Below are 27,527 nucleotides of genomic sequence, written 5' to 3'. Positions count from 1 at the left end.
GCTTTTTCAAAGCCATGACATCCAGCTAATCTCAAGGTAGTGGGTGAAAATGAATTATATTTATTGAATCTGGCACTAATCATCATGAATCACAAACACAAGAGTACCATGAATTCAGTTATCTCATCGAAAAGACATTTTTAATTCAGACAGAAAATTCCTGTAACACATACGTATTGAGAAATAACATTGGCACTACACTCAATACATTCAATCTAAAGGAAAGGCGACATGGCAAATGTAATCACCAAGTACATAGATTTTTGACAGTTACATTCTTATTTTAATTTTTTTCTTTAAAATTTCTTTTTCTGAGGTTAGAGGTGAGCAGGTGCCTGACCCATAGGGCCCTCCTGTCTGTCACCTGTAGGAATGTGACCCAGAGCCCAACACAGTCTTCCAGAGTGAGGGACATCCCAGGAAGGGTCTGCTGCCCCCAATCCCTTCTCCACCACACAGAGTGGCCTGCTCTGCACCTGCCTGAGTCCTGGTGACATCAAAGTGACAAAACATGCAAACGTGGGTAATCCTCACCACTCAGTCAAGGTCGCTTGGTTTGAATCTAGACAGTTATACTCTTTAGTATGTTTTGGAAGATATACACAGGTGTCAGTTAGGAAACCCATTGCCATTTGATATTAAATTTATATTTCATATGCCCTGAGTCTTTTCTTATGATAGCCGATTTGTTCTTTCTTGAGGTTCTGCCAGTTAACAGTCCCATCACTAAGTCAGCTTCTGGTCATATCCCATAAACAATAATCCAGAAAGGATTTTCCTCCTGGTGGTTAAATTATTGTAAGAAAATAAGCTTATTTGAAGGTTATTTAGAAATTTCACATTAACTCTCTGAAGTTCTCCCATGTTACTTAATACTTTTATGTTCTAATAATTTGCAAAATGATGTCCTCATGATTATTGCTGATCTAGAGTGATTGTATATAGGACAGGTTATCAGTCATTGTTCACTGGTGATGTGCATCAAAATGATGAGCAAAGATTTCCAAATATCTGATCATCCCTCCTAAAATGGTAAATATCTGCCTATCCCTGCTTCAGTTTATTTATCCTGTGTGGTTAATAATGCTGTTAGACTCTTCCAGGGACACTGGGCACTGCAATCTTTAAAATACGATGTCTAAAAGAGGGATGTGTGTGTGTGTGAGCTAAGTTGCTTCAGTCAAGTTCAGCTCTTTGCACCCCTATGGATCATAGCCCACCAGGCTCCTCTGTCCATGGGATTTTCCAGGCAAGAATACTGGAGTGGGTTGCCATGCCCTCCTCCAGGGGGTCTTTCTGACCCAGGGATCGAACTCGTGTCTCTGCTGTCTCCTGCATTGGCAAGCAAGTTCTTTACCACCAGTGCCATATGTGAAGCCCAAAATAAGGACACAGATACAACATTTGGTTTTTAGATGAAGCTAGAGTTTCATATAAGATTGAGGGACCTGGATCTGGATTCACATTCTAAAAGCGGCATTGTCAAATGGGAGGACCAAGTTACAAAGGTGAGACCAGGCTACAGGAAGAGGTCTCGAAGCATGCGATACCAGGAAAATACAACTCCTCCACCTTCTTCTTACCTGTCACCTTCTATTTCCACCCTCTCCCTGGTGGCTCAGATGGTAAAGAATCTGCCTGCAATGCAGGAGATGCAGGGTTTGATTTCTGGGTTGGGAAGATCCCCTGCAGAAGGGTATGGCTACCCACTCCAGTATTCTTGCCTGGAGAATCCCATCAACAGAGGAGCCTGGTGGGCTACAATCCATGGGGTTGCAGAGTCGGACATGACTAAGGGACTTTACACTTTCCCTTTCCCTTCACCATTTAGGCTCCATAGCCCATTTCTGCAGCTACTTTCTTGTAAACAGCTTTGTCATCCTTTCTGCATTAGTTCTTCCATCACAACTGCTAGGCAAAAGACTGGCTGTGGATCAAACCACTTATCCCCATCTCTGCTGAGCTCCCCAGGTGGCTTAGCTTGCAGGAGAAATCATACAACTGCACGGATTGATTCCACTGAAGACTAACAGTCTCCAACCTGAGTTGGTCCCTCAATACAGCCTGGTAGACATTTCATATTTCCTAGGTGGCTCTCTCTGTCTGCCATGCTTCATAGGATTCAATTTCTATTCACTTTCCTCAAACCTTTGACATTAGCATGAAATCTGTCTTCTTATCCAACAGAGAAGATGGTGATGTTTAGATGGGAGTTCTTTGTCTTTCCCACCCTCTAGGGGTGCGATGATAGATGCCTAATAACTAATAATCTGCAGGGTGGGATGTGGGGGAGTTCTGATTTGTAATGTTGCCAACTTCCATGGGATAAATATTCCCATTATGGCTAAACCCAAGCTATTAGCATAAGTTAACCAGATCTCAAAATTTCTGAAAATTTAACAACTGGCTCCTGTTAGCTAGTAGAAGCTGGCTCCAGCACACATTGCCTGAAGTTCAGAAACTTAAATGTGTCCAAAATATCCTCTCCTTCCCTCTCAGTTACAATGAAAGAGCTGTCTGTCCTTTTCTCCTATCTGAAGTGAATGCCTCCTGCCTTCTGTAATACCTTTTCCATCTCTCAAAAACTCAAATCAGATCATATCAGTTCCTCCTTTAAAACTTGTGATAGTTCTCCGTTGTTTAGGGGATAGAGTTGAAACTCCTTGATATGACCTATGAGTCCCTGTGTAGTCGTTCTGACTCCCATCCGAGGTCTCTCTCTGCTTCCCCTATCCCCATTGATCTAATTTTTTTCTCAGATTCCTTAACATGCCATGAGGTGTTTCATCTCTGAGCCTTTGAATAATTATTTTGCTGGGAACACCATAACTTACTTCCTGCTGCCTCCCATCCTTCTGCCTCTGACTAACTCTTACTCATTATTAGAAGTTACTTCCTGAGTAAGTGCTACTGACTTTGCTTCCTTCACTACTCCCACTATTTCATTTAACACACTGTACTGCAATGATTGTTTTGCTTGTCTATCTCTTTCATAAATAAATCTCCATGAGGGCAGGAACTGTGTCTATTCCCATTACCATCCCATTGATTTTAATCATAAGACCCCATATTCGTTAACAGTCACTCCTTATCCACTCTTCACCCCAGCCCCTGGCAAACACTGACCTACTTTCTTTCTCTATGAAATTCATCTCTCTCAGCAAGTTCACAGTGATAAATATTGAGCCTGGACCTAACTTTTAAAAAAATAGATGTTTAGGGGGGCTTAAAAAAAATTAATCAGTTAATTAGGCTCCGGCAAGTCTTAATCATAGTCTGAGGGCCTCTCTAGGTGTAGAGGTGCCTGAGCTTAGTTGCCCCGACATATGTGGGATCTTAGTCACCCGACCAGGGATCAAACCCCCAACCCCTGAATTGCAAGACGGATTCTTAACTTCTGGGCCACCAGGGAAGGTCCCTAGCTACTAACTTCTAAAATAAGAATATTAAGATAGTGACTAATGGCAAATTATTAAACATTCTTGTGTTTTATTTTCCTTAACTTGGAACGGATGCTTACTCATGCAAGGAGGCAGGTCACAAGACAGCCTACAGTTTTTAATGAAGTATGCATTGCTCAGTTTCTCATCTGCTTCTTCGATCAATTTATAGAATTTTCAATTTCACGAATGTTGGTTTCTGCTCCCAGAAGTGAAACCTCTCGTTATTTCAAAAACCTCCTGTTCTGCCATGGCTGCTCCTCAGGTCCCTGCCTTCTGCCTAGAGTCCTCTCTGTTCTATAAACATGAATTTCTTCCACTCTGATCTCATGAAACTTGGATCCCTACAAGTTAACTATTTTAAAACTTGTTGTACATAAAATGTTTTACTGTTCCCATTTAAAGCCTGTCTTTTAAGAACTGTTTTAGACGTTTTGTTTTCAGAAATATGTAACGAAAAATAATAGTGAAAATATAATAAACATTAATGTAAAGGAAACATGCATCTTATATTGTTTGTAGAAATAATTTGAGGCCTAGATGAAGGGTCCGTTCCTCAAAAGAAGATTTTGAGGAATCTTCTAGTGCATTTATTTTTTCCAGGTCCCCGGGGGCACAGCCAACATGAGACCAATGGGTCCAAGACTTACCCAACTCACACAGGAAGTGTGCTTGAAGTCTCATTTACTTCTGGTTCAGCCTGACCCTAAGGGTGTAACACTTTGAGCTCTCAGCCTACTGTGGGAACGGTCTCTTACTAGACTTTGCATCTTCTTTAGACCCAGAGCTTTCATTTCTGACCTCCTCACCAGTCAAAGCCACCTCAATGAAGTTTCAGATTTGCTGGGATCAACAAATGCTCTCAGAGTAAAAGCAAATTCTGTATTCTGATCACCTTTATCGGTTCTTGTGTTAGCTTTAGTCTTTTGATTCTTGACTATTTTGAAGCATCCAGTTACTGTTTTCATATTTTTCCAGAAATTTTTTTTTCTGTGAGAGCACTGATCTGAAAAACCTTGCCCACCATTACAGGAAATGAAAATTCACCCACACCCACCCAAACTCATTAAGAAGGAAACAGAACCAGAGAAAACCAAACAGAGTCTATGAAAAGCAGCAGGTCCTTCCAAGTGTGCAGAGCATTGTGCAGAGCAGAAAGGTGAGAAGCGAGGGGACCACAGACCACAAAGCAAGTGTATGGAATTGTGGTGAAGGAGGATGACAGGCTCCTAGAAGCCTCTGGGTACAAGAGAATTTTAAATAGTGAGGATTATTTATTTATCTCTACTTTTAAAAAATAGTGACAAATTTAAATGAGCTACTATAGGCAATGGTTGGGAGGACAAAGAGAAAATTTCTATTTTGGTTGACTTCTTTAAAACAATATCATTCTATGACTGTGCTACAGAAATCACTGCTTTATCAACCTTACATATACTTGTTTACTACAGCTGATTAAGAGAGTGAAAAGGAAGGGAGAACACAGAAGGGAGAGAAAGAGGAGTAGAGGTACCAAGAGCAAGGCTGTGAAGACACTTATTGTGTCAGTAGAATTAGTACCTGTTTCATGTGAGAGAGAGAGGTTGAATGAAGCATTACCTCTATCCTGTTGAAGCTCATTGTCCAGTGACAGGCAATAAGAATAAATCACCAAATAATTTGAATACAATCTAGATATAATCAAGTTTTATTGAGCATCAACTAAGCGCCAGATGATTTCTAAGAAAGAAAAAAAGGAACCCCTGACATCCAACAATTGACCTTAAACTTAGAGCTAGACTTGCGTGTGCTCAGAAGCTGGCCTGGAGCTCACGCTAGGTCAAGTTATTCTCCTTTGGACATATCAGTTCAGTTCAGTCACTCAGTCGTGTGCGACTCTTTGAAACCCCATGAACTGCAGCACGCCAGGCCTCTCTGTCCATCACCAACTCCCTGAGTCCACCCAAACCCATGTCCATCGAGTTGATGATGCCATCCAGCCATCTCATCCTCTGTCGTCCCCTTCTCCTCCTGCCCTCAATCCTTCCCGGCATCAGGGTTTTCTCCAATGAGTCAGTTCTTTGCATCAGGTGGCCAAAGTATTGGAGTTTCAGCCTCAACATCAGTCCCTCCAATGAACACCCAGGACCGATCTCCTTTAGGATGGACTGGTTGGATCTCCTTGCAGTCCAAGGGACTCTCAAGAGTCTTCTCCAACACCACAGTTCAAAAGCATCAATTCTTTGGCACTCAGCTTTCTTTATAGTCCAACTCTCACATCCATACATGACCACAGGAAAAACCATAGCCTTGACTAGACAGGCCTTTGCTCGGCAAAGTAACGTCTCTGCTTTTTAATATGCTGCCTAGGTTGGTTAGAACTTTTCTTCCAAGGAGTAAGCGTCTTTTAATTTCATGGCTGCAATCACCATCTGCAGTGATTTTGGAGCCCAGAAAAACAAAGTCAGCCACTGTTTCCACTGTTTGCCCATCTATCTGCCATGAAGTGATGGGACCGGATGCCATGATCTTAGTTTTCTGAATGTTGAGCTTTAAGCCAACTTTTTCACTCTCCTTGTTCACTTTCATCAAGAGGCTCTTTAGTTCCTCTTCACTTTCTGCCATAAGGGTGGTGTCATCTGCATATCTGAGGTTATTGATATTTCTCCCAGCAATCTTAATTTCAGCTTTTGCTTCCTCCAGCCCAGCATTTCTCATGATGTACTCTGCATATAAGCTAAATAAGCAGGGTGACAAAATACAGCCTTGACGTATTCCTTTTCCTATTTGGAACCAGTCTGTTGTTCCATGTCCAGTTCTAATTGTTGCTTCCTGACCTGCATACATATTTCTCAAGAGGCAAGTCAGGTGGTCTGGTATTCCCATCTCTTTCAGAAATTTCCACAGTTTATTGTGATCGATCCACACAGTCAAAGGCTTTGGCATATACCACCTCACAAAACACCCAAATCAGTCAAGGTCGCTCTGGGACCATGAGAAAGTGAGACAAAACAAGACAACTTCTTAATGTTGTCTAAGCATGGACAAAAACAAAGTCACTCTACAACCCACAAAATAACAAATAGCTGTTTTCCCAGCTTATAGGACTCAGTACTGCTTCTTTACCATAAGAATTTAGCCTCACTCTACCCTCCCTTATAAGGCTTCCCTGGTGGCTCAGATGGTAAAGAATCCACCGGCAATGTGGGAGACCTGGATTTGATCCCTGGGTTGGGAAGATCCCCTGGAGGAGGGCATGGCAACCCACTCCAGTATTCTTGCCTGGAGAATCCCCATAGACAAAGGAGCCTGGAGGGCGGGCCACAGTCCATGGGTTGGCAAGAGTTGGACATGATTGAGCGACTAAGTACATAGCACACACCCTCCCTTATAAATAAATTTCAAGTTATCTAGTCATTAATTGTCCCTGCATTCTAACAGCACTCAATCCAGAGGAAACCCTGTTTTATCAGATCCTCCCACACATTGTCCAACCACAGCCCAAATCCTATAATAGGTCCTTTCCTCCTACTGAGAGGCCTCCCTCCACCCATGGCGTGCATTCTGCCTTACTGCAATGAGTGATAAACCCAACTTGTCCAACTGCAGGTGTGTTCCTAGCTTTGGCGGAGGGTATCACCATTTCAAATATATTATTTAACATAATGTTCAAAACAAGAGCATAAGCCTGAATTTACAGATGATCTTAAGACTCCTAAAGGTCAATTTAATTCAAAACTACAAACAGAACAAGACAAAACAGGGATTTGAATATAGGCTGTTTGAATGCTTGTCACTATCTCAAATGACTGAAGACAAGATAGTGAGGGAAAAAAGTGTCCAAAACAGACAAAAGACTTTTCTCCCTCACCTTCTTTAACTACTACTTTCATGAAGCAATATCTCCCTCTTGTGATATTTTATAACACAGGTTTTTAATAATTTGAATTTTTCAACTATAGGCAATTATTCATATGCTACCGAGATTTGAGAGAATACATTTTCTAGATATTTACCCCATAGGCAAAGTAAAATTGAGCCATTCAATTAAAAACTATAGTTTATGAAAAAAGAAATGTCTTTTATTGTCACCTACAATACTTTTTTTCCCCTTGAGAGACAACCCTATTGTCTTCTTTTACTTTAAAATAAATGACCTTTCTTAAGCTGACTAAGGATCACATAAGATATATTGGTTGTCTCTATGTCAAAGACAGGAGTGAGAGAGACTTTTCACTGAATATTCTCTTGTATTTTTTTAAAAAATTAAAACCACATGAATAAATTACCAATTAAACACAAATTAAAATGTTAAAGGTCAAAAATAAAATATACATGTAAACCCTTTTACTTTTTAAAAGATAAGTGGAATCTGCAACTGAGGTACTACAGAAAATAAGATGAATTCTGTTTTGGTTTTTCATTTTTCAGCTGTAATTGACCCAGATTCCTTTTCTTAAAAATTAAAAAAAAATTGAAGCCACGCCATGCCACATTTTAGTTCCCCAACCAGGGATTGAATCCATGTCCTCGCATTGGGAGTGTGGAGTCTTAACCACTAGACCACCAGGGAAGTCCCCTAGATTCTTTAAATATGAGACTGTAGCAGCAGGAAGGAAATACACAGACTAGGAAAAACTCAAGTAAAAAATAACAGAGACAGATAAAAATACAACAGAGGAGGCCAAACACATCATGCTGGAGCATGTGAACATAGCAATGAATACATTGGCTCAGACAGTAAAGAATCTGCCTGCAATGTGGGAGATCCAGGTTTGAGCCTTGGGTCGGGAAGATCCCCTAGAGAAGGGAACGGCAACCCACTTCAGTATTCTTGCCTGGAGAATTTCATGGACAGAGGAACTTGTTGGGCTACAGTCCATGGGGTTGCAAAGAGTCAGACACGACTGAGCAAGTAACACACACACACATTCCTAAATAATCACACTATCTGAATTTCAAGACAACCTTTTCTAAATCACTTACAAGAGTATAATTATAAACTTAAAACAAAGTAGTGTTGGAATATGAAGCAAGTACTGCCCTGACATATTTATGCTAAAATAATTATTTGTAGTTTATCTGAAATTCAAATTTAACTGAAGTGAAAGAAAGTGCAAGTCACTCAGTCGTGTCTGACTCTTTGCGACCCCATGGACTATATAGTCCATGGAATTCTCAAATTTAACTGAGCATTCTGTAAATTATCTGGCAATTCTATTCTTTAAAAAAAATCAAACAGCTCATCAATTTACCACCAGATGGCTCCCTAAATCTAGTTTAAAACTACACTCAAACCTAGTGAGGAGTCATTGTTTCAGGGTTTTTGTTGTCATGAGTGTTTACTCATTTGATTGGTCTATTGTGGGGGGGTTAATTTGTTGGGGGGTGGGGAGATGGGAATTTTTACTTAGTTATATGAAAATATAAAATATCCCTTCCAGCCATTTCATGTAATTCTTCATAATTCTTAACTTTAGAATTAAAATGAAAAAAAAATTCATTTTTAATATCTTTCTTTTATATTTGCTTAAGCATTTAAACGCTAAGGTGACATATACAATTTCAGTGTAAAGCGACTCTGACATTTCACAAAGGAACTTCATACCAATTAAGTTATGTATCCTGAGCTTTAGGGCAAAGATCTCTATCAAAACTAAACTTTTACCTCTTTCATGCAGTCTGATTTGCTAGAATATTCTAGCATTGAGTCTCTCTGGATTCCTCCGTGGTTCAGTCGTAAAGAATCCACCTGCAATGAAGGAGACGTGGGTTCAATCTCTGCATCAGGAAGATCCCCTGGAGAAGAAAACGGCAACACACTCCAGTATTCTTGCCTGGAAAATCCCATGGATAGAGGAACCCATGGATAAAGAAAGCTGAGCCCCAAAGAATTGATGCTTTTGAAATGTGGTGTTGGAGAAGATTCTTGAGAGTTCCTTTGACTGCAAGGAGATCCAGCCAGTCCATCCTAAAGGAAATCAGTCCTGAATATTCACTGGAAGGACTGATGCTAAAGCTAAAACTCCAATACTTTGGCCACCTGATGTGAAGAACAGACTCATTGGAAAAGACCCTGATGCTGGAAAAGACTGAAGGCAGGAGGAGAAGGGGGTGACAGAGGATGAGATGGTTGGATGGCATCACTGGTGCGATGAACATAAGTTGGAGTAGGCTCTGGGAGTTGGTGATGGACAGGGAAGCCTGGCGTGCTGCAGTCCATGGAGTCGAAAAGAGTCCGACACGACTGAGCGACTGAACTGAAGTGAACTGAGGGGAGCCTGGTGGGCCACAGTCCATGGAGTTGCATTGAGGCCTGAGCTCTGCTTTTTCTTTTTTTTTTTTTTTTTTTTGAGCTCTGCTTTTTAAATTTATTTATACTTAAAAAAAAATTGAAGTATAGTTGATATATGTTACATGTGTACAATGTAGTGATTCACAATTTTAAAAGGTTATGTTACACTTAATGAAAGTTGCTCAGCCATGTTCGGCTTGCAACCCCATGGACTATACAGTTAATGGAATTCTTCAGGCCAGAATACTAGAGTGGATAGCCTTTCCCTTCTCCAGGGGATCTTCCCAACCCAGGGATCAAACCCAGGTCTCCCTCATTGCAGGCAGATCCTTTACCAGCTGAGCCACAAGGAAAACTCAAGAATACTGGAGTGGATAGCCTATCCCTTCTCCAATGGATCTTCCTGACCCAGGAATTGAACCAGGGTCTCCTGCATTCCAGGCAGATTCTTTACCAACTGAGCTATCAGGGAAGTATATTCCACTTAAAATTATCACAAAATGTTAACTTTATTTTCCATGTTGTATAATATATCCTTGTAGTTTATTTTATATGTAATAGTTGATACCACTTCACACATGCTGTACTGTGACCCAAAATACATATCCAGTGCTCCCAATGAAATCACTGATTCAATGGAATTTTTTGACATGCCACAAATTTACTAACATTTTTCAAATGCCAGAGTGTATTGATATATTCAAGTATGTTTTCTAAGAAAAACATATTATAGAAACAACTGTTATCTTAAAGTCTATTTTGTTTGATAATAGTATAGCCAGTCTCTGAAGGCTCTCTTGGTTCTATTTTGCAAGCTATAGTTTCCCATCCTTTCACTTTCAATCCATTTGAATCTTTGGATCTAAACATGTCTTTTGCAGCCAGCTTATAGTTGTACTTTTAAATCCATTTTACTAACCCCTCTACATTTAATGTGAATACAGATTAGGTAGAATTTATATCAATCATTTTTCTATTTGTTTTCTATATGTTGTATATCTTTGTTCTTTTATCCTTCAATTTCTGCATTTTTTGTCAAAATAAACTTTTAAATGAATATTTTAAATAGATATTAGGCAAATATTAAAATAGATATTTAAATATCTTTCCCCTATAAACTGCCAATCTTTTCAGTTTCATTAAATCCTTCCCCACTCACTTTTTTCTTAGTAAATAAATCACAGACTTGAGCATGCAAGTGTTCCAAGTTGATTCAGTCATGTCCAACTCTTTGCGACCCCATGGTTGCAGCCCACCAGGCTCCTCTGTCCATGGGATTCTCCAGGCAAGAATATTGGAGTGGGTTGCACGCCCTCCTCCAGGGGATCTTCCCAACCCAGGTATTGAACTCGTGTCTCCTGTGGCTCCTGCAGGCGGATTCTTTACTGCTTAGCCACCAGGGAAGCCTGATTTGAACATGTCAAAGAACAAATAGAAAGAACGAAGAGATTTGCCTAGGATTATGCAACTAAATGGCAACTCACTCCAGAATTTTTGCCTGGAAAATCCCATGGACAGAGGAGCCTGGAGGGCTACAGTCCATAGGGTTGCAAAGAATCGGACACGACTGAGTAACTGAACACACACACATTAAGACTAAAAATCAGGTCTTCTGACTCTGGTTTCAAAGTCCCACTACCACTGTGCCATCAGAACCTTCTAATTCTTTTTTGATCAATTTCAAATTACTTGCATTTTCTTCCTCTTATTTCAGAGACAGCATTGTTTCTATAATTCTTGAACTCAAATCTCTTAATATGGTATTTCCCCAAGTATTGGGCCAGTACCATCAAAAGTACAAGAAATGATTTGAAGTGGTATGCCAATCTAGTGTTGAAAAACAAACACACAATGAGAAAGTTGCTTTATCCAATTCTCTTTTATTCCCTCTGTCAAGGAGAAAAGTTCATTTATACTGGTGTTTAACACCTTGCTAACATTGCCCATCTTCCTTTTTCTTTTCTTTCTTCTGTTTTTCTATTAAGGCACATAGGCTTAGTTGCTCTGTGGCATGCAGGATCCTCCTGGATCAGAGAATGAACCCCTGTCTCCTACATTGGCAGGAAGATTCCTTACCACTGAGCCACCAAGAAGCCCACCCATTTTCCTTTTTAACCAAGAACCATCACCCTCAAGCCTGGAGCTTTGGTACAACCATTTCTAACTAGAATTTAATAGTGTTATTTTGCTTTTGTTATGGTTATTCTCATTTATGGCAAATGATTATGATTTTCCATGTACAAGTTTTCTATTTAAGAAAAGCCATGATTCTGAGTTAAAAGAAAATATTGAATAAGTAATATAAATGGTAGTATGCTGCTGCTGCTGCTAAGTCACTTCAGTCGTGTCCGACTCTGTGCAACCCCACAGATGGCAGCCCACCAGGCTCCGCCGTCCCTGGGATTGTCCAGGCAAGAATACTGGAGCGGGTTGCCATTTCCTTCTCCAATGTATGAAAGGGAAGAGTGAAAGTGAAGTCGCTCAGTCGTGTCCGACTTTTAGCAACCCCATGGACTGTAGCCTACCAGGCTCCTCCGTCCATCGTATTTTCCAGGCAAGAGAACTGGAGTGGGGTGCCATTGCCTTCTCCGAGAGATAAGTCCTGAATGTGGTGTTTGAATGACTAACTCTGGGAAACTACTGTATGGCTGAAATTTGTTACAATGGTTGTCAGTTGTAACCCTTGTTTTTCTTGGGCCACAAGAACAATCAAGGGCTAGGGTTACAAGTCTCCCGAATCCTCTTTTCCTCTTGCTTCTTAGGTAACAAACTGCTGTTGTCATTTTTGGCTTCTAAATCTCAAAGTTATTCCTAATGGCACTTTTGCTCCATTGGACTTTTGTTCTTTTTCTCTTGTCTACCCTTCAATACTCTTTGCTCCATCTCAGTCTTCTGCTGCTTCCAAATTAAGGAAGATTTCCACCCCCTCTGCAAATGGTGATGGCTCTTCTGGTTAATCTTTGACTGTCTTGTAGTAAAGAACCCACGATCATATTTTGATTTTCCCAAAGGGATCTTTGCATTTCCTTTTCAAGTTGCTTGGGACAAGTTTCCATAAGGATTAGGAAAGGAAACACTTGAATAATGCAAAGTATTCCTTCACATCAACACTCACAAAGCATCAGAGGATTGATGCTCTTTACTTCAGAGTGAGTTTCCTGCCATCTGGGGTTATCCATCCCTCCTCCCTCCTCTGGAATGGGCTATTTCAGTATCTATCAGCTCTGAAGTTAAGAGTTGGAAAAAGCTTAGGTCCAGGCTGGAACACTAGACAGCTGTGTCAAATAAAAAAGAGTAAGGGAAAGAATTATTGTACCAAAAAAAAAATCAGTAGTACTATTTCTCAGTAGCCATAATGATAAATTGTGCCGTGATGTTTAAGAACATAAGTTAAAATTCTTTGTTTCATATGCTTTTTACATTTCTGTAACAAGTTGCAGTGGAACTGAGCACAACTTTTTATGCCCAGATCAAACTGAAGCAAGTGAGCAAATGTGTTTTTTTTTTTATTTTTTAAAAACTTATTTAACTAAAGGATAATTGCTTTACAATATTGTGTTGATTTCTGCCATACATCAACATGAATCAACCATGGGTATATGAGGAAAACAAGTATCGTATATTAACGCATATATATGGAATCTAGAAAGATGGTACTGATGAACCTATTTGCAGGGCAGCAAAGGAGATGCAGACACAGAGCAAATGTTTTTTGAATACCTACTTGACTAACATACAGGAGCTACTCTGATTCAAATACAAGGAATGTTAATTTACAAATATTTAAAATGCTCTACTCCCTGGGGAAAGAAAATCATTCCTCTAAGTTCCTTTTGCAGAAAGCTCCAGGTAACTAACCTTTAATTTTCTACATCATCTCTGACTAAATGTTCTGATCATATTACAGAGTGCAATTTAAACAAAGATTGTATTTTTTCATACTCGCTTTCACAACAGCTGAATCCACATACCTATCTCTTCAGTTACTTTCTCGTAGAGTGCTCACTGAGATTTGATATGCTTCCCTTAGTCCTCCCCTCCAATACCTGAAGTCCACAATGAGCCCATAAACCAGGAGTGAAAGGTAAGGAGGCAGGATTAGAGTAAACAGTAACCACGAATTCACTAACCCACAACTGTTGGCCTAAAGCTTTACTTTGGGGGTAAAGACTGTCATTAAATCTTGTTTTCAATACAGTGAGTTGTCACATTGATATATCATTAAAAAAAAAAAAACAAAAAACCAAACGAGAGCTACTCAAACTATATTTTGAAAGACAATAGTATTTTAAAGTTTATAGCTAGCTTTTTATCTAGCTTTTCCACAGATCGTACTGTGTACTGTGTGATGCATAATAAAATATACCATGACCCCTAAAGACACCTTCATATTTATAATCCATGCAGGTGAAAGAGTGATATTTTGCTCTTTCTGGGAATAAAAAGATATAACAAAACTTAAAAGACACAATAAAACTATTTTAGAGTGTGTGTATTGTTCAGGTTGTGGAAGTAAGGATGGCAGAAGGGGGGAATACAGAGATACACATAAATATATACAAAAAAAAATAAAGAGTCTCAAAATACAAGTATACATATCCATTAATTTCCTGAGGGTAAGGTCCCCAATCATTCTATATATATATTTTTTAACCTTCAGGACTGAGGAAAGTATGAGGCACATGGTAAGAATTTAATATGTATCTGATAAATAAATGAATGAATGCATATATGCATGTACAAAATATTATGGGAACATAAAGTAGGGGAGACTCCACATTGAGAATAATGGGAGTGAGTGAACTGGTGCGTGATGGGGTCAGGGCAAAGAGATTTGTAGCAAATTGCTATTAATAGTTCCCCAATATCCATTCTCCTCTTCTTAACAATAGAGGGGGAAAGGAGGAACTAACTATTGAGCTACTACTTTCCAGACAATCTTGACATACATCTTTCCACTAAATACTCACAAACCTCCTCAAAGGCAGCATTATTACTCAGTCCGCCTTATAGGTCCAGAAACTGAAGCTGAGGGATGTTAAGGACTTGCCTAAGGTTACAGAGATAATAAACTTACCAAACGCCAAAGTCTAGCCCTTCCTGTTTAACACACGGAGAAAGAACCAGCAAACACAATTTAGAATCTCTTGAGTGACTATACTGATCTTAGTTACATAAATTATGTTTCTTTTCCAGATTGGACCACTTCTACAAAGAAGATGAACAAAATTTGAGATTCCCAACCAGCACAAATAAGGTATTTACTCAAGTATATTTACCATACTTCTTGCTGAATTTGGGGCTTGCACTTGCAAGATTTTCCTGTGACTTTGACCTCAGTCCAAAATGAAACCCTTCATTCAACTTGCAGACTTTGGTTTTTGCTTCATATAGAAAATGGAGGCCAAGTATCTAGCAGATTTTTCTTTCTTTTAAGTAGATATTAGCATCTATTTTATTTTCAATAAAATAAAATCTTATTTTTAAAATGATTTCATGATTTTTTTCACTTAAAACTTGAAACGTAATTTGTCAAGTTGCACAATCCAATGCCCATTTCTGTTTTAAAACCTAGGACTTTTCTAAACCAGGCAAGAAATGTGAAGTACATACATGTTACTTTTCATCACATGATCTTTATATATATTCATATTTGCATTTGTTCATTGAATCTTACTGTAAGAAAAATTTGAGAGCATACAGAAAAACTGTAGCTATTATGACTGGCATTTAAGTCATTAGACTATTAGACCTATTGAAGTCTGTTGGAGAAGTTTCAAAGCAGCAACACAAATGGTATACAGTAGAGGAAAAAAGCAATCTTTTCTTTTTCACCAGTTTTAGAACATGCACTTTGGAGATAGGTTAACAGGCAATCAATGAAAAGCTTAAGATGCACATAAACTTAAATTTAAATCTCAGTCATTTGGTTTTTATTCTAGAAATTAAAGTATTTTTCCACTACCTTTAAAACTGAGCACAGTTTTAAAACTGGTTTTTCTTTGATGAGTTAGGATGTAGACTTCTCTCCAGGACACTCAAAAATTAAAGTAGCCCTATTAAAACCCTTTGGGGGAAGTTTATATATATCCCCAGTTCCATTCTATACTTTAAGGGGTGTGAATTTGCTTGTTTGTAGGCCCATTTCAGCAACATCTTTCTTTGCAGGCAACTCCTGGGAAGGAGGCTGGCAAAGATCTTTACACAAGTTGCCCTGGAAGGCTTCACCTGTGGCTCAGCGGGTAAAGAATCTGCTTGCAATTTAGGAAAACAGAAGACGGGGCGGGGGTTCCATCCCTGGATTGGGAAGATCCCCTGGAGAAGGAAATGGCAACTCACTCCGGTAGCCGGGAAAATTCCATGGACAGAGGAGCCTGGAGGGCTACAGTCCATGGGGTCGCAAAGAGTCCACCACGACTGAGCGCAGCACAGTCAGCCCTGGAAGGGTCCATCTAATGTGATTATTTCTGGTGGCTATTGTTCTAAAAAGCGTGGAAATGCAGTCGACTACTCTTTTTTTTTTTACCTTTTTTTTTTTCTTCAGTAGTTCTACACTGAGCTGTTTTAACATTTCCTGCGTGTCCGCTAACCCGCTAAACTGGGTATTGTCAGCAATACAAAATTCTTGCTTTCAAGGAGATCACAGGGGACAAGTTGGAGAAGAAGGGTCACTTGTGATTCTGGGGAAGTCGAGGATCTTCAGGGCTGCCCAGTCCAATTATGCAGGGGTCTTCAACATGAGGAGCGGCTGGCACAGGTGTCCGGGGATGAGAGAGGAGGGGCAACTCAGGAAAGAACGGAAGCGCTGGCCAAATCCCGCGGGAACTGCCCTCTGGCAGCGTTCCCTCCCCCGCCGCACCCTTGGTTGTCACGGAGACCCGGGTCCTGGGCCGGCTGACTGCGGCAGACGGGGGAGGCCTACCTTTCGGCGGCCGAAGCCGACGAGCCCACCAGCCTCGTGCTCCACCCGGCTCAGCTGCCGCGTTCGTGAAGAGGACCGCGCGGGCGGGCGAAGCCCTGAGGTGCATTCTCCCTCAGGAACCCGAGCGAAGCGAGAGCCGGAGGTCGCGACCCCCCTGCCCCGACCCCGGCGGGTGGGAGAAGCTCATTTGAACCAAACTGCCTGCGCGGACCACCGCGGCAGCCCAGCAGTCCCGGGGCCCCCGAGGGCGCGGTGTAAGATACCAGCCACCGGTGCCCGAAGTGCTGCGGCTGCCGCGTCTCTGTTCCCCAAGCCCCGGGGAACATCCGCCCTCTGGGGTAAGGGAGGACTCGCCAGAGCCAGTGAAAGGAGCGCCCGAGGGGCCGCACGTGCGGCTCTTAGGGGAGCTCTCTCTGCACCCAAACGGGCCTCGGTTAAGGTCTCGTCGCTTCGGAGGCCATTCGGAGCCGTTCCCACCCCTCTCCCTTTGTGAGTGTGTGGTTTCCAGGCTCGAAGTAAGGGATGCTCGGGGCGGCCAGGCAATGCCGCCGCTTGGTCTGCAGGGCCACACGAGGTGGGTCATCAGGTGTGGGCCTGCGGAAATAGTGGTTTAACCAGGATAATCTTTTATTTTCACAGAGACGATGCTTGAACAAGGAAAACCATTTCCCGGAACATCTGAATTGTAATTCAAGCTTGAGTTACCTAGAACAGTCAGAGGGGGCAAACATGTTTAACTCCGCAAGTCAACTGGAGTTTTTGGAAGAAACAACTACGGAGATCTCCCAACTCTCTTCGCTGGCGCTGTCAGGTGACCCAGCATGCAGCGAAAAAAGCTCAACTGATTCACCCGAAAAAACTGGCTATCCGGACTCCGTTTACATTCTGGCAGCGAACATTTTTCAGGGCATTAGACTCGAAAAGTCACCAGAGAAAGCCTTAATAAAGTATGGGAATGAGCCCTTGCCGTCCTCAACCGAATCCGAGGATGAATCCTTTCAGCGTTTGTCCTATGAGTTGGCTTTCAGTGCACTTAAGTGTGAGTAGTACCAGTTTTGACAGTCAGCACTAAAAGAGAATAATGAGAGAATTTGTGAGGTGCATCGAACCTCCTCCTCGCACCCTCACACACATATACCAGGTTTTGTTTTTAGGCTTCTGAATATCTTTGGTCAGTTGCAGATGTCAAGGCTTTAAGGAGAGTTTCCAGTGAAACAGTCTCTTTCAGTCAGAAATGTTTTCCACTGTGGATTTCCCTGTGCTTAGGTGGGTCAAAATTAAGATGGTCCTATTCACTGCCATTTGCTTTGTTTAGTTTTGGAAGCCTGTAAATTTATTCTTCCAAATTTTTGTAGAAATCCCTTTTAATTTGCCTCCAGGATTTGAGGTGTAATATTTCAGATTTCCTCGATGGTGGGTAATTATCAGCTTCTGAGTATGGAGTTGATTCCAGTACAGAACCAAATATTTTTACTATGAGAGCAATCAAAGGGCCTGGAGACAAGTTTTAGTACTAGCTATCAACTAAATACAATATAAACTGTAAAGTTTGTATTGATTTGTATACTGACTGAAAAGTTCCAAAAGAAGTTCCAGAAATGTTTGGAGTATTAGCAGCATGGCTAAAATGATAAAACTTCCTAAAGAGACATCTAGAAAGGGCATTACATGCATCATTTGTTTACTGTTAATACTTGCTGGGCCTTGCACATCCTTGCTCAGGGGCGGTTAACAATTGTTCAGTTGAATTAAAATGTCCCATTAATTACTCAGCTATAAATATGTGTTTTTGGTTGTCTACAGGCATGATGTAGCTCAGCTCTGAAGCCAGGAGTTTGTCATCACAGAGAAAAATTTGTGTGATGTTCAGAGGCAGCTTCTCTCTGAGTTTCATTTCTTTAGTTTCTGCTTATGATTTTTTTTAAAAAAATCTGTCTTAGCCATTTTTCCCTCCTTCGGTTAAAACTTTCAGATTCTATTTCATCCCTTCCCTTCTCTTCTTTTTTAAAACTTAGATTTAAAGACCAACCAGAGTGTTGTACTTTAAATCACGAGTCAAATCAACATTTGAACATTTTCTCCTTGCAACAGTGAGATGCACAGTAGGCATCTATGTCAATTAATTGATATTTAATGTTAATGCCAAAACTCTATTATAGATAATTTTTTCCTGATAGAGTATTGAATCTTACCTTTGTGTGCGCTGTGTGTGCTTAATCGCTCAGTCATGTCCTACTCTTTGTGATCCTGTGGACTATAGCCCGCCAGGCTCCTCTGTCCAGGGGATTTTTCAGGCGAGAATACTGGAGTGGATTGCCTTTAGAAATCAGTAGTAAAAGCCTGAGATTATTCTTTGTAAAATTAATCCATTGATTAGATGGTCATGTTGTAGTAATGTGTATGGTAGATTATCATTTTCTTTCTCTCAGTCTTTATTTCTGTTTTATGAAAGTGTCTAGTGACTGACATTCTTTAATAACCCAGAAAATCCCTTTTAGATAAATTATTGTCATTTGTTGTTGTTCAGTCACTTAGTCGTGTCTGACTGTTTTCGACCCTGTGGACTGCAGCATGCCAGGCTTCCCTGTCCTTCACTATCTCCCGGAGTTTGCTCAAACTCATGTCCATTGAGTCGGTGATGCCATCCAACCATCTCGACCTCTGTTAACCCCTTCTCTTCCTGGCTTCAGTCTTTCCCAGCATCAGGGTCTTTTCCAGTGAGTCGGCTCTTCACATCAGGTGGCCAAAATATTGGAGCTTTAGCTTTAGCATCAATCCTTCCAGTGAATATTCAGAACTGATTTCTTTTAGGATTGACTGGTTTGATCTCCTTGCTGTCCAAGGGACTCTCAAGAGTCTTCTCCAACACCACAGTTCAAAAGCATCAATTCTTTGGCACTCATCATTCTTTATGGTCCAACTCTCACATCCATACATGACTACTGGAAAAACCATAGCTTTGACTAAACGGACCTTTGTTGGCAAAGTAATGTCTCTGCTTTTTAATATGCTGTCTGGATTGTTCATAGCTTTTCTTCCAAGGAGCAAGCATCTTTTAATTTCATGGCTGCAGTCACCATCTGGAGTGACTTTTGAGCACAAGAAAAAGCCTGTCACTGTTTCCATTGTTTCCCCATCTGTTTGCCATGAAGTGATGGGACCGGATGCCATGATCTTGGTTTTTTGAATGTTGAATTTTAAGCCAGCTTTTTCACTCTCTTTCATCTTTATCATAGGCTTTTATAAACCTACTTTTCCTTAAAATGTTCATTTTTATAAGTTCAAATTCTAGGATGAGATGGCTTTAGTTGTTTCCTTGGTACAGGTATTATTTTCTTTTTAATGAAAGTAATACCTTGCTTTAAATTATCATCTGAATAATTTCTGAATGTTCATATGGAATAAAGCTAGAATTCCTAAATGCAGTGGATTTCCAAGGTAATTAAGAGCCTGATATTTTGCTTTAAAATATTGGAGGTTTTTATATATTTTATTTTGTCTTTTGTATTATCTGTTCTTTCAGTATTTTCACATGTAATATTTTATAAACTCAACATCCAGCTTACATAGCATAGGTTCAGGGAATCACGGTTCAGGAAAAAAAACTCAGGATTTCTTCTCTAAAGTTTTATAGGAGCAGTAAAGCTGAAAAGGTTAATGCACAAACTAAAGAGAGCTTGGGTAATGATCATCTTTTTTATTTTTTATGATTTCCAGTTTTATTATTTGCCCTTTTGTTGATGTCCTTTGTGTATAAGCTTTTTCAAAGCAGAGAGTGTATTTTTCTGATTGTTTAAAGGATTCAGAATAATGATTTTTGAAATGACAACCACTATTCTTACTCCGCTAAATAAGACACAAAGTCAGTTGTCTGCTAAAGAAGGTAATGAAGAGGAACCTATTCCTATTAAGTTTGACTTATGTCAGAGAAGTAGAGTACTAGCAGCTAATTTATTTTTTCAAAGAATCTCTGGATGTTTCCAGGACTACCAAATATTAAAACAGAAGAAAAACTGGCAAAATTATTTCTTAAAAAATAAATTAATGAACAACCCATTAAGAAAAAAAATTGAGGAAGAAGGTATTCCTGAAATTGTTGATCTTCAGTTCTGTCACTCAGTCGTGTCCGACTCTTTGCAACTCCATGAACCACAGCACGCCAGGCCTCCCTGTCCATCACCAACTCTCAGAGTTTACCCAAACTCATGTCCATTGAGTCGGTGATGCCATCCAACAGTCTCATCCTCTGTTGTCCCCTTCTCCTCCTGCCCTCAATCTTTCCCAGCATCAGGGTCTTTTCAAATGAGTCAGCTCTTTGCATCAGGTGGCCAAAGTATTGGAGTTTCAGCTTCACCATGAGTCCTTACAATGAACACCCGGGACCGATCTCTTTTAGGATGGACTGGTTGGATCTCCTTGCAGTCTAAGGGACTTTCAAGAGTCTTCTCCAACACCACAGTTCAAAAGCATCAATTCTGCGCTCAGCTTTCTTTATAGTCCAACTCTTACATCCATACATGACTACTGGAAAAATCATAGCCTTGACTAGACGGATGTTTGTTGACAAAGGTCTCTGCTTTTTAATATGCTATCTAGGTCAGTCATAACTTTCCTTCCAAGGAGTAAGTGTCTTTTAATTTCATGGCTGCAGTCACCATCTGCAGTCATTTTGGAGCCCCCAAAAATAAAGTCAGCCACTGTTTCCACTGTTTCCCCATCTATTTGCCATGAAGTGATGGGACTGGATGCCATGATCTTAGTTTTCTGAATGTTGTTGATCTTATGTCTGGCTTAATTCTTTCTCCAACCTCTTTAGGTGTGTATACTAATTGGTGACCTCTCAGTCCAAGGGATTGGTTGTGTCAGTAGTCTGGTCATTTCAGAATCATGTAACCTGTCAGTGAAAAACCTGCAAATACTTAATGTATGGTTGAATTATGTCTTTGGGAATCACTAACTATAGTCACGGATCCCTAAGACCACCCTCAGGTTCAGTGATTCACTAGAAGTACTCACAGAACCCAGCTAAGCTGTTATATTCATAGTTACAGTTTATTACAATGAAAGGATTAAGATTAAGGTCAGCACTGGAAAAATGTACAGAGGACAAAGTTCAGAAGAGACCAGGTACAAGCTTTCTATTGTCCTTTCTCAAAGAAGTCTTATGGACAGTGCTTAATTCTCCTAGCAACAATGTTTGACAACATGAATGAAGGTTATCAAATTTCCCTCCTTCCACAGATACAAAAACCCCATGTGCCTATATTTATAATTATTCTTTTTTAAAATTGAAGTATAGTTGGTTTATAATATCTGTTAGTTTCAGGTTACAGTTAAATTATTCAATTACTTATTTTTTCAGGTTATATTCCATTATAGGTTATTACAAGATACTGAATATAGTTTCCTATGCTATACAATAAATTTGGTAACGTATCTATTTTATTTATAGTAGTTAATCCCTGTTACTCCCATATTCCTAATTTGTCCCTCCTTTCCTCTCTTTCCCCTTTAGTAACCATAAATTTGTTTTCTATGTCTGTGCTTCTGTTTCAGTTTTGTATATAGATTCATTTGCATTATTTTTAAATTCTGTATATAAGTGATAGCTTATTTGTATTTCTCTATTTGACTTCACTAAGTATAGTGTTCTATTGTTCCATCCATGTTGCTGCAAATAGCAGTATTTCATTCTTTTTTATGACTGAGTAATATTCTGTTGTGTGTATATATACATATACACACATATGTATTTATATATATATTCCACATCTTCTTAAGTCAGTCATCTATTGATGGGCACTTGAGTTCTTTCCATGTCTTGGCTGTTGTAAATAGTGCTGCTGTGAACATTGGAGTATGTGTATTTTTTTTTTTAATGTTAAAAACTTTTATTTGTTTGTTTGATTGAGCTGGGTCTTAGTTTTAACATGTGGGATCTTTGATCTTTGTTGTGGCATGTAAACTCTTAGTTGTGACATGTGGAATCTAGTTCCCCGACCAGGAATCAAACCCAAGCCCCATGTATTGGGAGCAGAGTCTTGGCCATTGGACACCAGAGAAGTCCCTGGAGTGCATGTATCATTTTGAATTGGAGTTTTCATCTTTTCTGGATATATACCCAGGAGTGAGATTACTGATGATATGGATTTTTTTTTTTAAGGAGCCTCCATATGATTTTCCATGGTGGCTACAACGATTTGCATTCCCACCAATTGTGTACAAGGGTTCCCTTTTCTCCACACCCTCTCCAGCATTTGTTATGTGTAGACTTTTTGATGATAGTCATTCTGACTGGTGTGAGGTGATATCTCATTGTGGTTTTGATTTGGATTTCTGTAATGATTAGTGAAGTTGACCATCTTTTCGTGTGTCTATTGGCCATCTGTATATCTTCTTCTTTGGAGAAATGTCTATTTAGGTCTTCTGCCCTGTTTTGATAGGGTGTTTGTTTTTTTTGCTAGCTGTTGTATGAGCTCTTTATTTATTTTGAATATGAAGCCTTTGCTGGTCACATTTTTTACAAATCTTTTCTCCCATTCCATAGGTTGTCTTTTTGTTTAGTGAATGGTTTCCTTTGCTGTACAAAAGCTTTTGACCAATTAGGTTTCTTTTCTATTTTTTTGCCTGGGGAGACTGACCTAAGAAAATATTGCTACGATTTATGTCCAAAAATGTTTTATCTTAGTTCTCTTTTAGGAGTTTTATGGTGTCATGTGTGGTATTTAGGTCTTTAAGCCATTTTGAATTTATTTTTATGGATGGTGTGAGGGAGTGCTATAATTTTATTGATAGAAATAGCTGTTTTTCTAACACTGCTTGCTGAAGAGGCTGCCTTTTCTCCATTGTATATTCTTGCCTTCTTCGTCAGCTTAGACGAGCTGACCATAGGTATGTGGGTTTATTTCTGGATTGTTTATTCCATTCCATTGATCTTTATGTCTGTTTTTGTGCTAATACTATGCTACTTTGATTACTGTGGTTTTGTAGTATAGTCTGAAATCTGGTAGGGTTATACCTTCAGCTTTGCTTTTTCCTTAGGATTGCTTTGGCAGTTCTGGGCCTTTTGTGGTTCCATATACATCTTAGGATTATTTGTTCTATTTCTTAAAAAATGTCATGGGTATTTTGATAGGGATTGCATTAAATCTGTGCAGTGCTTTAGGTAGACTGACCACTTACTTTAGCAATACTAATTCTTCCAATCCAAGAGCATGGACTATCATTCCATTTCTTTGAATTATCTTCAATTTCCTTTATCAGTGTTTATAATTTTCAGTGTATAGGTCTTTCACCTCTTTGTTTAAGTTTATTCCTAGCTGTTTTTAATGCAATAAATGAGATAACTTTTTTTTAAAACTTTCTCTTTCATCGTGTAAAGAACTACAATAGATTTATGTATTTGATTACCTTGCTGAATTCATTTATTAATTATAATAGTTTTTGTATGAAGAGTTTAGGGTTCTCCATGTAGAATATCATGTTATATCCAAATGGTGACAGTTTTACTGCTTCCCTTCCAATTTGAATACATTTTGATTTGTTTATTTGGCTGTGTTGGGTCTTTGTTGCGGCATGCAGGATCTTCATTGCATCATGGGGGTCTATTGTGTGGCACACAGACTCTCTAGTTGTGGCTTGAAACCTTAGTTGCTCCATGGCATGTGGGATCTTAGTTCCCTGACCAAGGATTGAACCCACGCACCCTGCACTAGAAGCAGATTCTGAACAACTGGACCATCAGGGAAGTCTTGATTTCATTGTTGAATTCATTGGGTTTTTAGTAGCATGTTGTTTAGTTTCCATATGTTCATTTTTTTCCAATTTTTCTTTCTGTGATTGATTTCTGGTTTCATAGAATTTTGGTCAGAAAAGCTGCTTGAAATAGTTACTACCCTTTTAAATTCATTGAATCTTGTTTTATGACTTAGTATGTTATCTATTCTAGATGATGTTCCATGTGCCCTTGAATCTGTCTTCTGGTTTTTTTAGATATAGTGTTTTGTAGATATCAGTTAAGTTCAAATGATTGTGTCATTTAGAACCTCTGTTGCCTTATTGAGTTTTTTCTCTGAGTAATCTGTCTATTGATGTCAGTGGGGTATTAAGGTCTTTTATTATTGTATTATCGTCATGGAGTGTTAAGATCTATTATTATTGTATTATTGTTAGTTTCTCCCTTTATGTCTGTTAGTATTTCTTTTTAATATATATTTAGGTGCTTCTCTATTGGAGACATTTATGTTAACAAGCATGTTATCTTCTTGCATTGATCCCTTTATCATTATATAATGCCCTTCTTTGCTTTTCTTTATGGGCTTTGTTTTAAAGTCTATTTTGTCTGATGTGAACATGGCTACTCCTGCTTTCTTATTGTTTCCATTTTCTTGAGCTATCTATTTTCATATCTTCCCTTTTGGTCTGTGTATGTCTTTCACTCTGACATGAGTCTCATGTAGGCAGCATATTGCAGGTTCTTGGTTTTGTTTTGTTTTTCCATTCAATCTGCCACTCTGTGTCTTTTGATTGGATCATTGGTCCATTGACATTTGAGGTAATTATGGATAGATAAGTACTAATTGCCATTTAATCCTTGTTTTTCAGTTCTTATAGTTCTGTTTCTTTGTTTCTTTTTCCTTTTGTGGTTTGATAATTTTCTTTTGTAGTATGCTTGATTTCATTTATATTCTTTTTAAAATATACTGTTGTATACTTTTGATTTGTGATTATCATGGAGCTCAAGTATGTTAACTCAAAACTATTATCTACTGGCTTTAAGATGATAGTCATCCAACTTCAAACACACTGTAAAAGATCTATATATTTATACTGCCATCACCCACATTTTGTGATTTTGATGTACTATTTTACATCTTTGTGCATATCCTTTTACTGTTAATTGTAGTTATAACTTTTTTTTACAATTTTTTGATTGTATTTTGATCTATGTACTCTCCAAAATCATTGCACATGGTGACCGCAGCCATGGAATTAAAAGATGCTTGCTCCTTGGAAGATAAGCTATGACCAACCTAGGCAGCATATTAAAAAGCAGAGACATTACTTTACCAACAAAGGTCCATCTAGTCAAAGCTATGCTTTTTCCAGTAGTCATGTATGGATATGAGAGTTGGACTGTAAAGAAAGCTGAGCACTTTGAAGAATTGATGCTTTTGAACTGTGGTATTGGAGAAGACTCTTGAGAGTCCCTTGGACTGCAAAGAGATCCAACCAGTCCATCCTAAAGAAATCAGTCCTGAATATTCATTGGAAGGACTGATGCTGAAGCTGAAACTCCAGTACTTTGGCCAGTTGATGTGAAGAACTGACTCATTGGAAAAGACCCTGATGCTGGGAAAGATTGAAGGCAGGAGGAGAAGGAGATGACAGAGGATGAGATGGTTGGATGGCATCACCAACACGATGGACATGAGTTTGAGTAGGCTTCGGAAGTTGGTGATGGACAGGGAAGCCTGGTATGCTGCAGTTCATGAGGTCGCAAAGAGTCGGACATGACTGAGTGACTGAACTGAAGTGATCGTCAATCCTTTTATATATTTGCCTTTCCTATTGTGATTTTCCTTGTCGTATAAATTCTTGTCTCTTTTCTATTTAGAGAATATCCTTCAATATTTCTTTTAGGGTAGGTTTAATATTGCTGAATTCTTTTAGTTTTAGCTTGTGAGAAACTTATTCTCTTCTTCTATTCTAAGTGATAATCTTGCTGGGTAGAGTATCCTAGGTTGTAGGTTTTCCCTTGTAGGACTTTGAATCTATCATACCAGTCATTTCTGACCTGCAGAGTTTTCTGCAGAGAAATCTACTGTTAGCGATAATGGGGTAACCTTATAACTGACTCTTTGTTTTCCTCTTGCTGCCTTTAGAATCCTTTCTTTATCTTTAAATTTGTCATTTTAGGGAATTCCCTGGCAGTTGAATTTTTAGGACTTGGCACTTTTACTGCTGTGACCTGGGTTTGATCTCTGGTTGGGGAACTGAGATCCTGCAAGCTGTGCAGCATGGCCACATAAAATAAATTCATCACTTTAATTACGATATGTCTTGGTATGGGTCTCTTTGGGTTCATCTTGTTTGGGACCTTCTGTCCTTCTTGTACTTGGTATCTGTTTTCTTCTTTAGGTTTTAAAAGTTTTCACCTATAGCTTCTTCAAATACACTTTCAATTCTTGTTCTCTTTTCTTTCTGTAACACCTATTATGTGTCAGTTGTCATGTTTGAAATCATCTCATAGATCTCATATGTTGCACTTGTTTTTTTCATTGTCTTTTTATCTGCTCTTCTCATTTAGTGATTTCCATTATTCTATCTTCCAGGTCACTTATTTGTTCTGTGGCATTTACTCTGCTATTCATTGGTTCTAGATTTGTTTTTCATCTCGACAATTATATTGTCTATTTTTGATTGGTTCATCTTTATAGTTTCTAGTTCATTGTTTGGTGATGTGCATTTCTGTCGATACCCTTAATACCATTAGCATTTTATTATCTCCTTTTTGAACTCAGGGTCTAGCAGACTGATGAGCTCTATTTTACTATTTGTCCCCCTTGTTGTGAGTACGATTGGTATTGTGGTGTCCAGAGCCTGTACTGCATGTGAAGCAGGGTTTCCTCTCTGTTCCATGGCTGTCACTGCTCTGTCAGGGGTGAGGTCTGCTCCCCTCTTGGAGTAGTAGACCTGAAGGTTGTGCTACACTGAATCTCTGCACCAGTCTCACTCCAGGCTATGGCGTGGAGTGAATGGGGCCATGATATTCACCCTTTTGGATTGGGAAGTGGCCCTGCCCAGTTACATAGAGCTCTTTCTTGCTACCTTGGTTGTACAGCAGTTCTTCTGCCAGTTTCCAGTTAGTTTTCTGTGAGAATTGTTCTAC

The 27,527-nt window shown here is 39.4% G+C and overlaps 1 protein-coding gene and 1 long non-coding RNA gene across 12 annotated transcripts in view; one reads left to right on the top strand and one right to left on the bottom strand.

Moving 5' to 3' along the window:
• The window catches only part of LOC145546033 (uncharacterized), a 50,228-nt gene extending 33,295 nt beyond the window's left edge, over positions 1–16,933 (bottom strand). Inside the window, exons 1-2 of the long non-coding RNA XR_014082437.1 lie at positions 16,241–16,933; positions 9,088–9,171 (exon numbers count right to left, since the gene is read on the bottom strand). This is a non-coding gene — a long non-coding RNA (uncharacterized LOC145546033). The remainder of the gene's footprint in view (positions 1–9,087; positions 9,172–16,240) is intronic.
• Positions 16,585–27,527, top strand: part of NSUN7 (NOP2/Sun RNA methyltransferase family member 7) — a 41,206-nt gene continuing 30,263 nt past the window's right edge. For 3 of the 11 annotated variants that reach the window (XM_081591444.1, XM_081591403.1, XM_081591392.1), the window contains exons 1-2: positions 16,585–16,736; positions 17,276–17,675. In XM_081591444.1, the coding sequence (XP_081447570.1) occupies positions 17,366–17,675 (310 nt within the window). In that variant the 5' untranslated portion in view covers positions 16,585–16,736; positions 17,276–17,365. Of the gene's footprint in view, positions 17,152–17,275; positions 17,676–27,527 lie in introns of all 11 variants that reach the window. The other 8 variants (XM_081591471.1, XM_081591436.1, XM_081591454.1 and 5 more) reach the window with 4 other exon arrangements.

Source organism: Giraffa tippelskirchi, chromosome 1, assembly GCF_054371585.1.
Source record: "Giraffa tippelskirchi isolate mGirTip1 chromosome 1, T2T-mGirTip1v1.2.pri, whole genome shotgun sequence".
Lineage (NCBI taxonomy): Eukaryota > Metazoa > Chordata > Mammalia > Artiodactyla > Giraffidae > Giraffa > Giraffa tippelskirchi.
The sequence above is the reverse complement of the archived record's forward strand: the minus strand, read 5'-3'. Positions and strand labels throughout refer to the sequence as shown.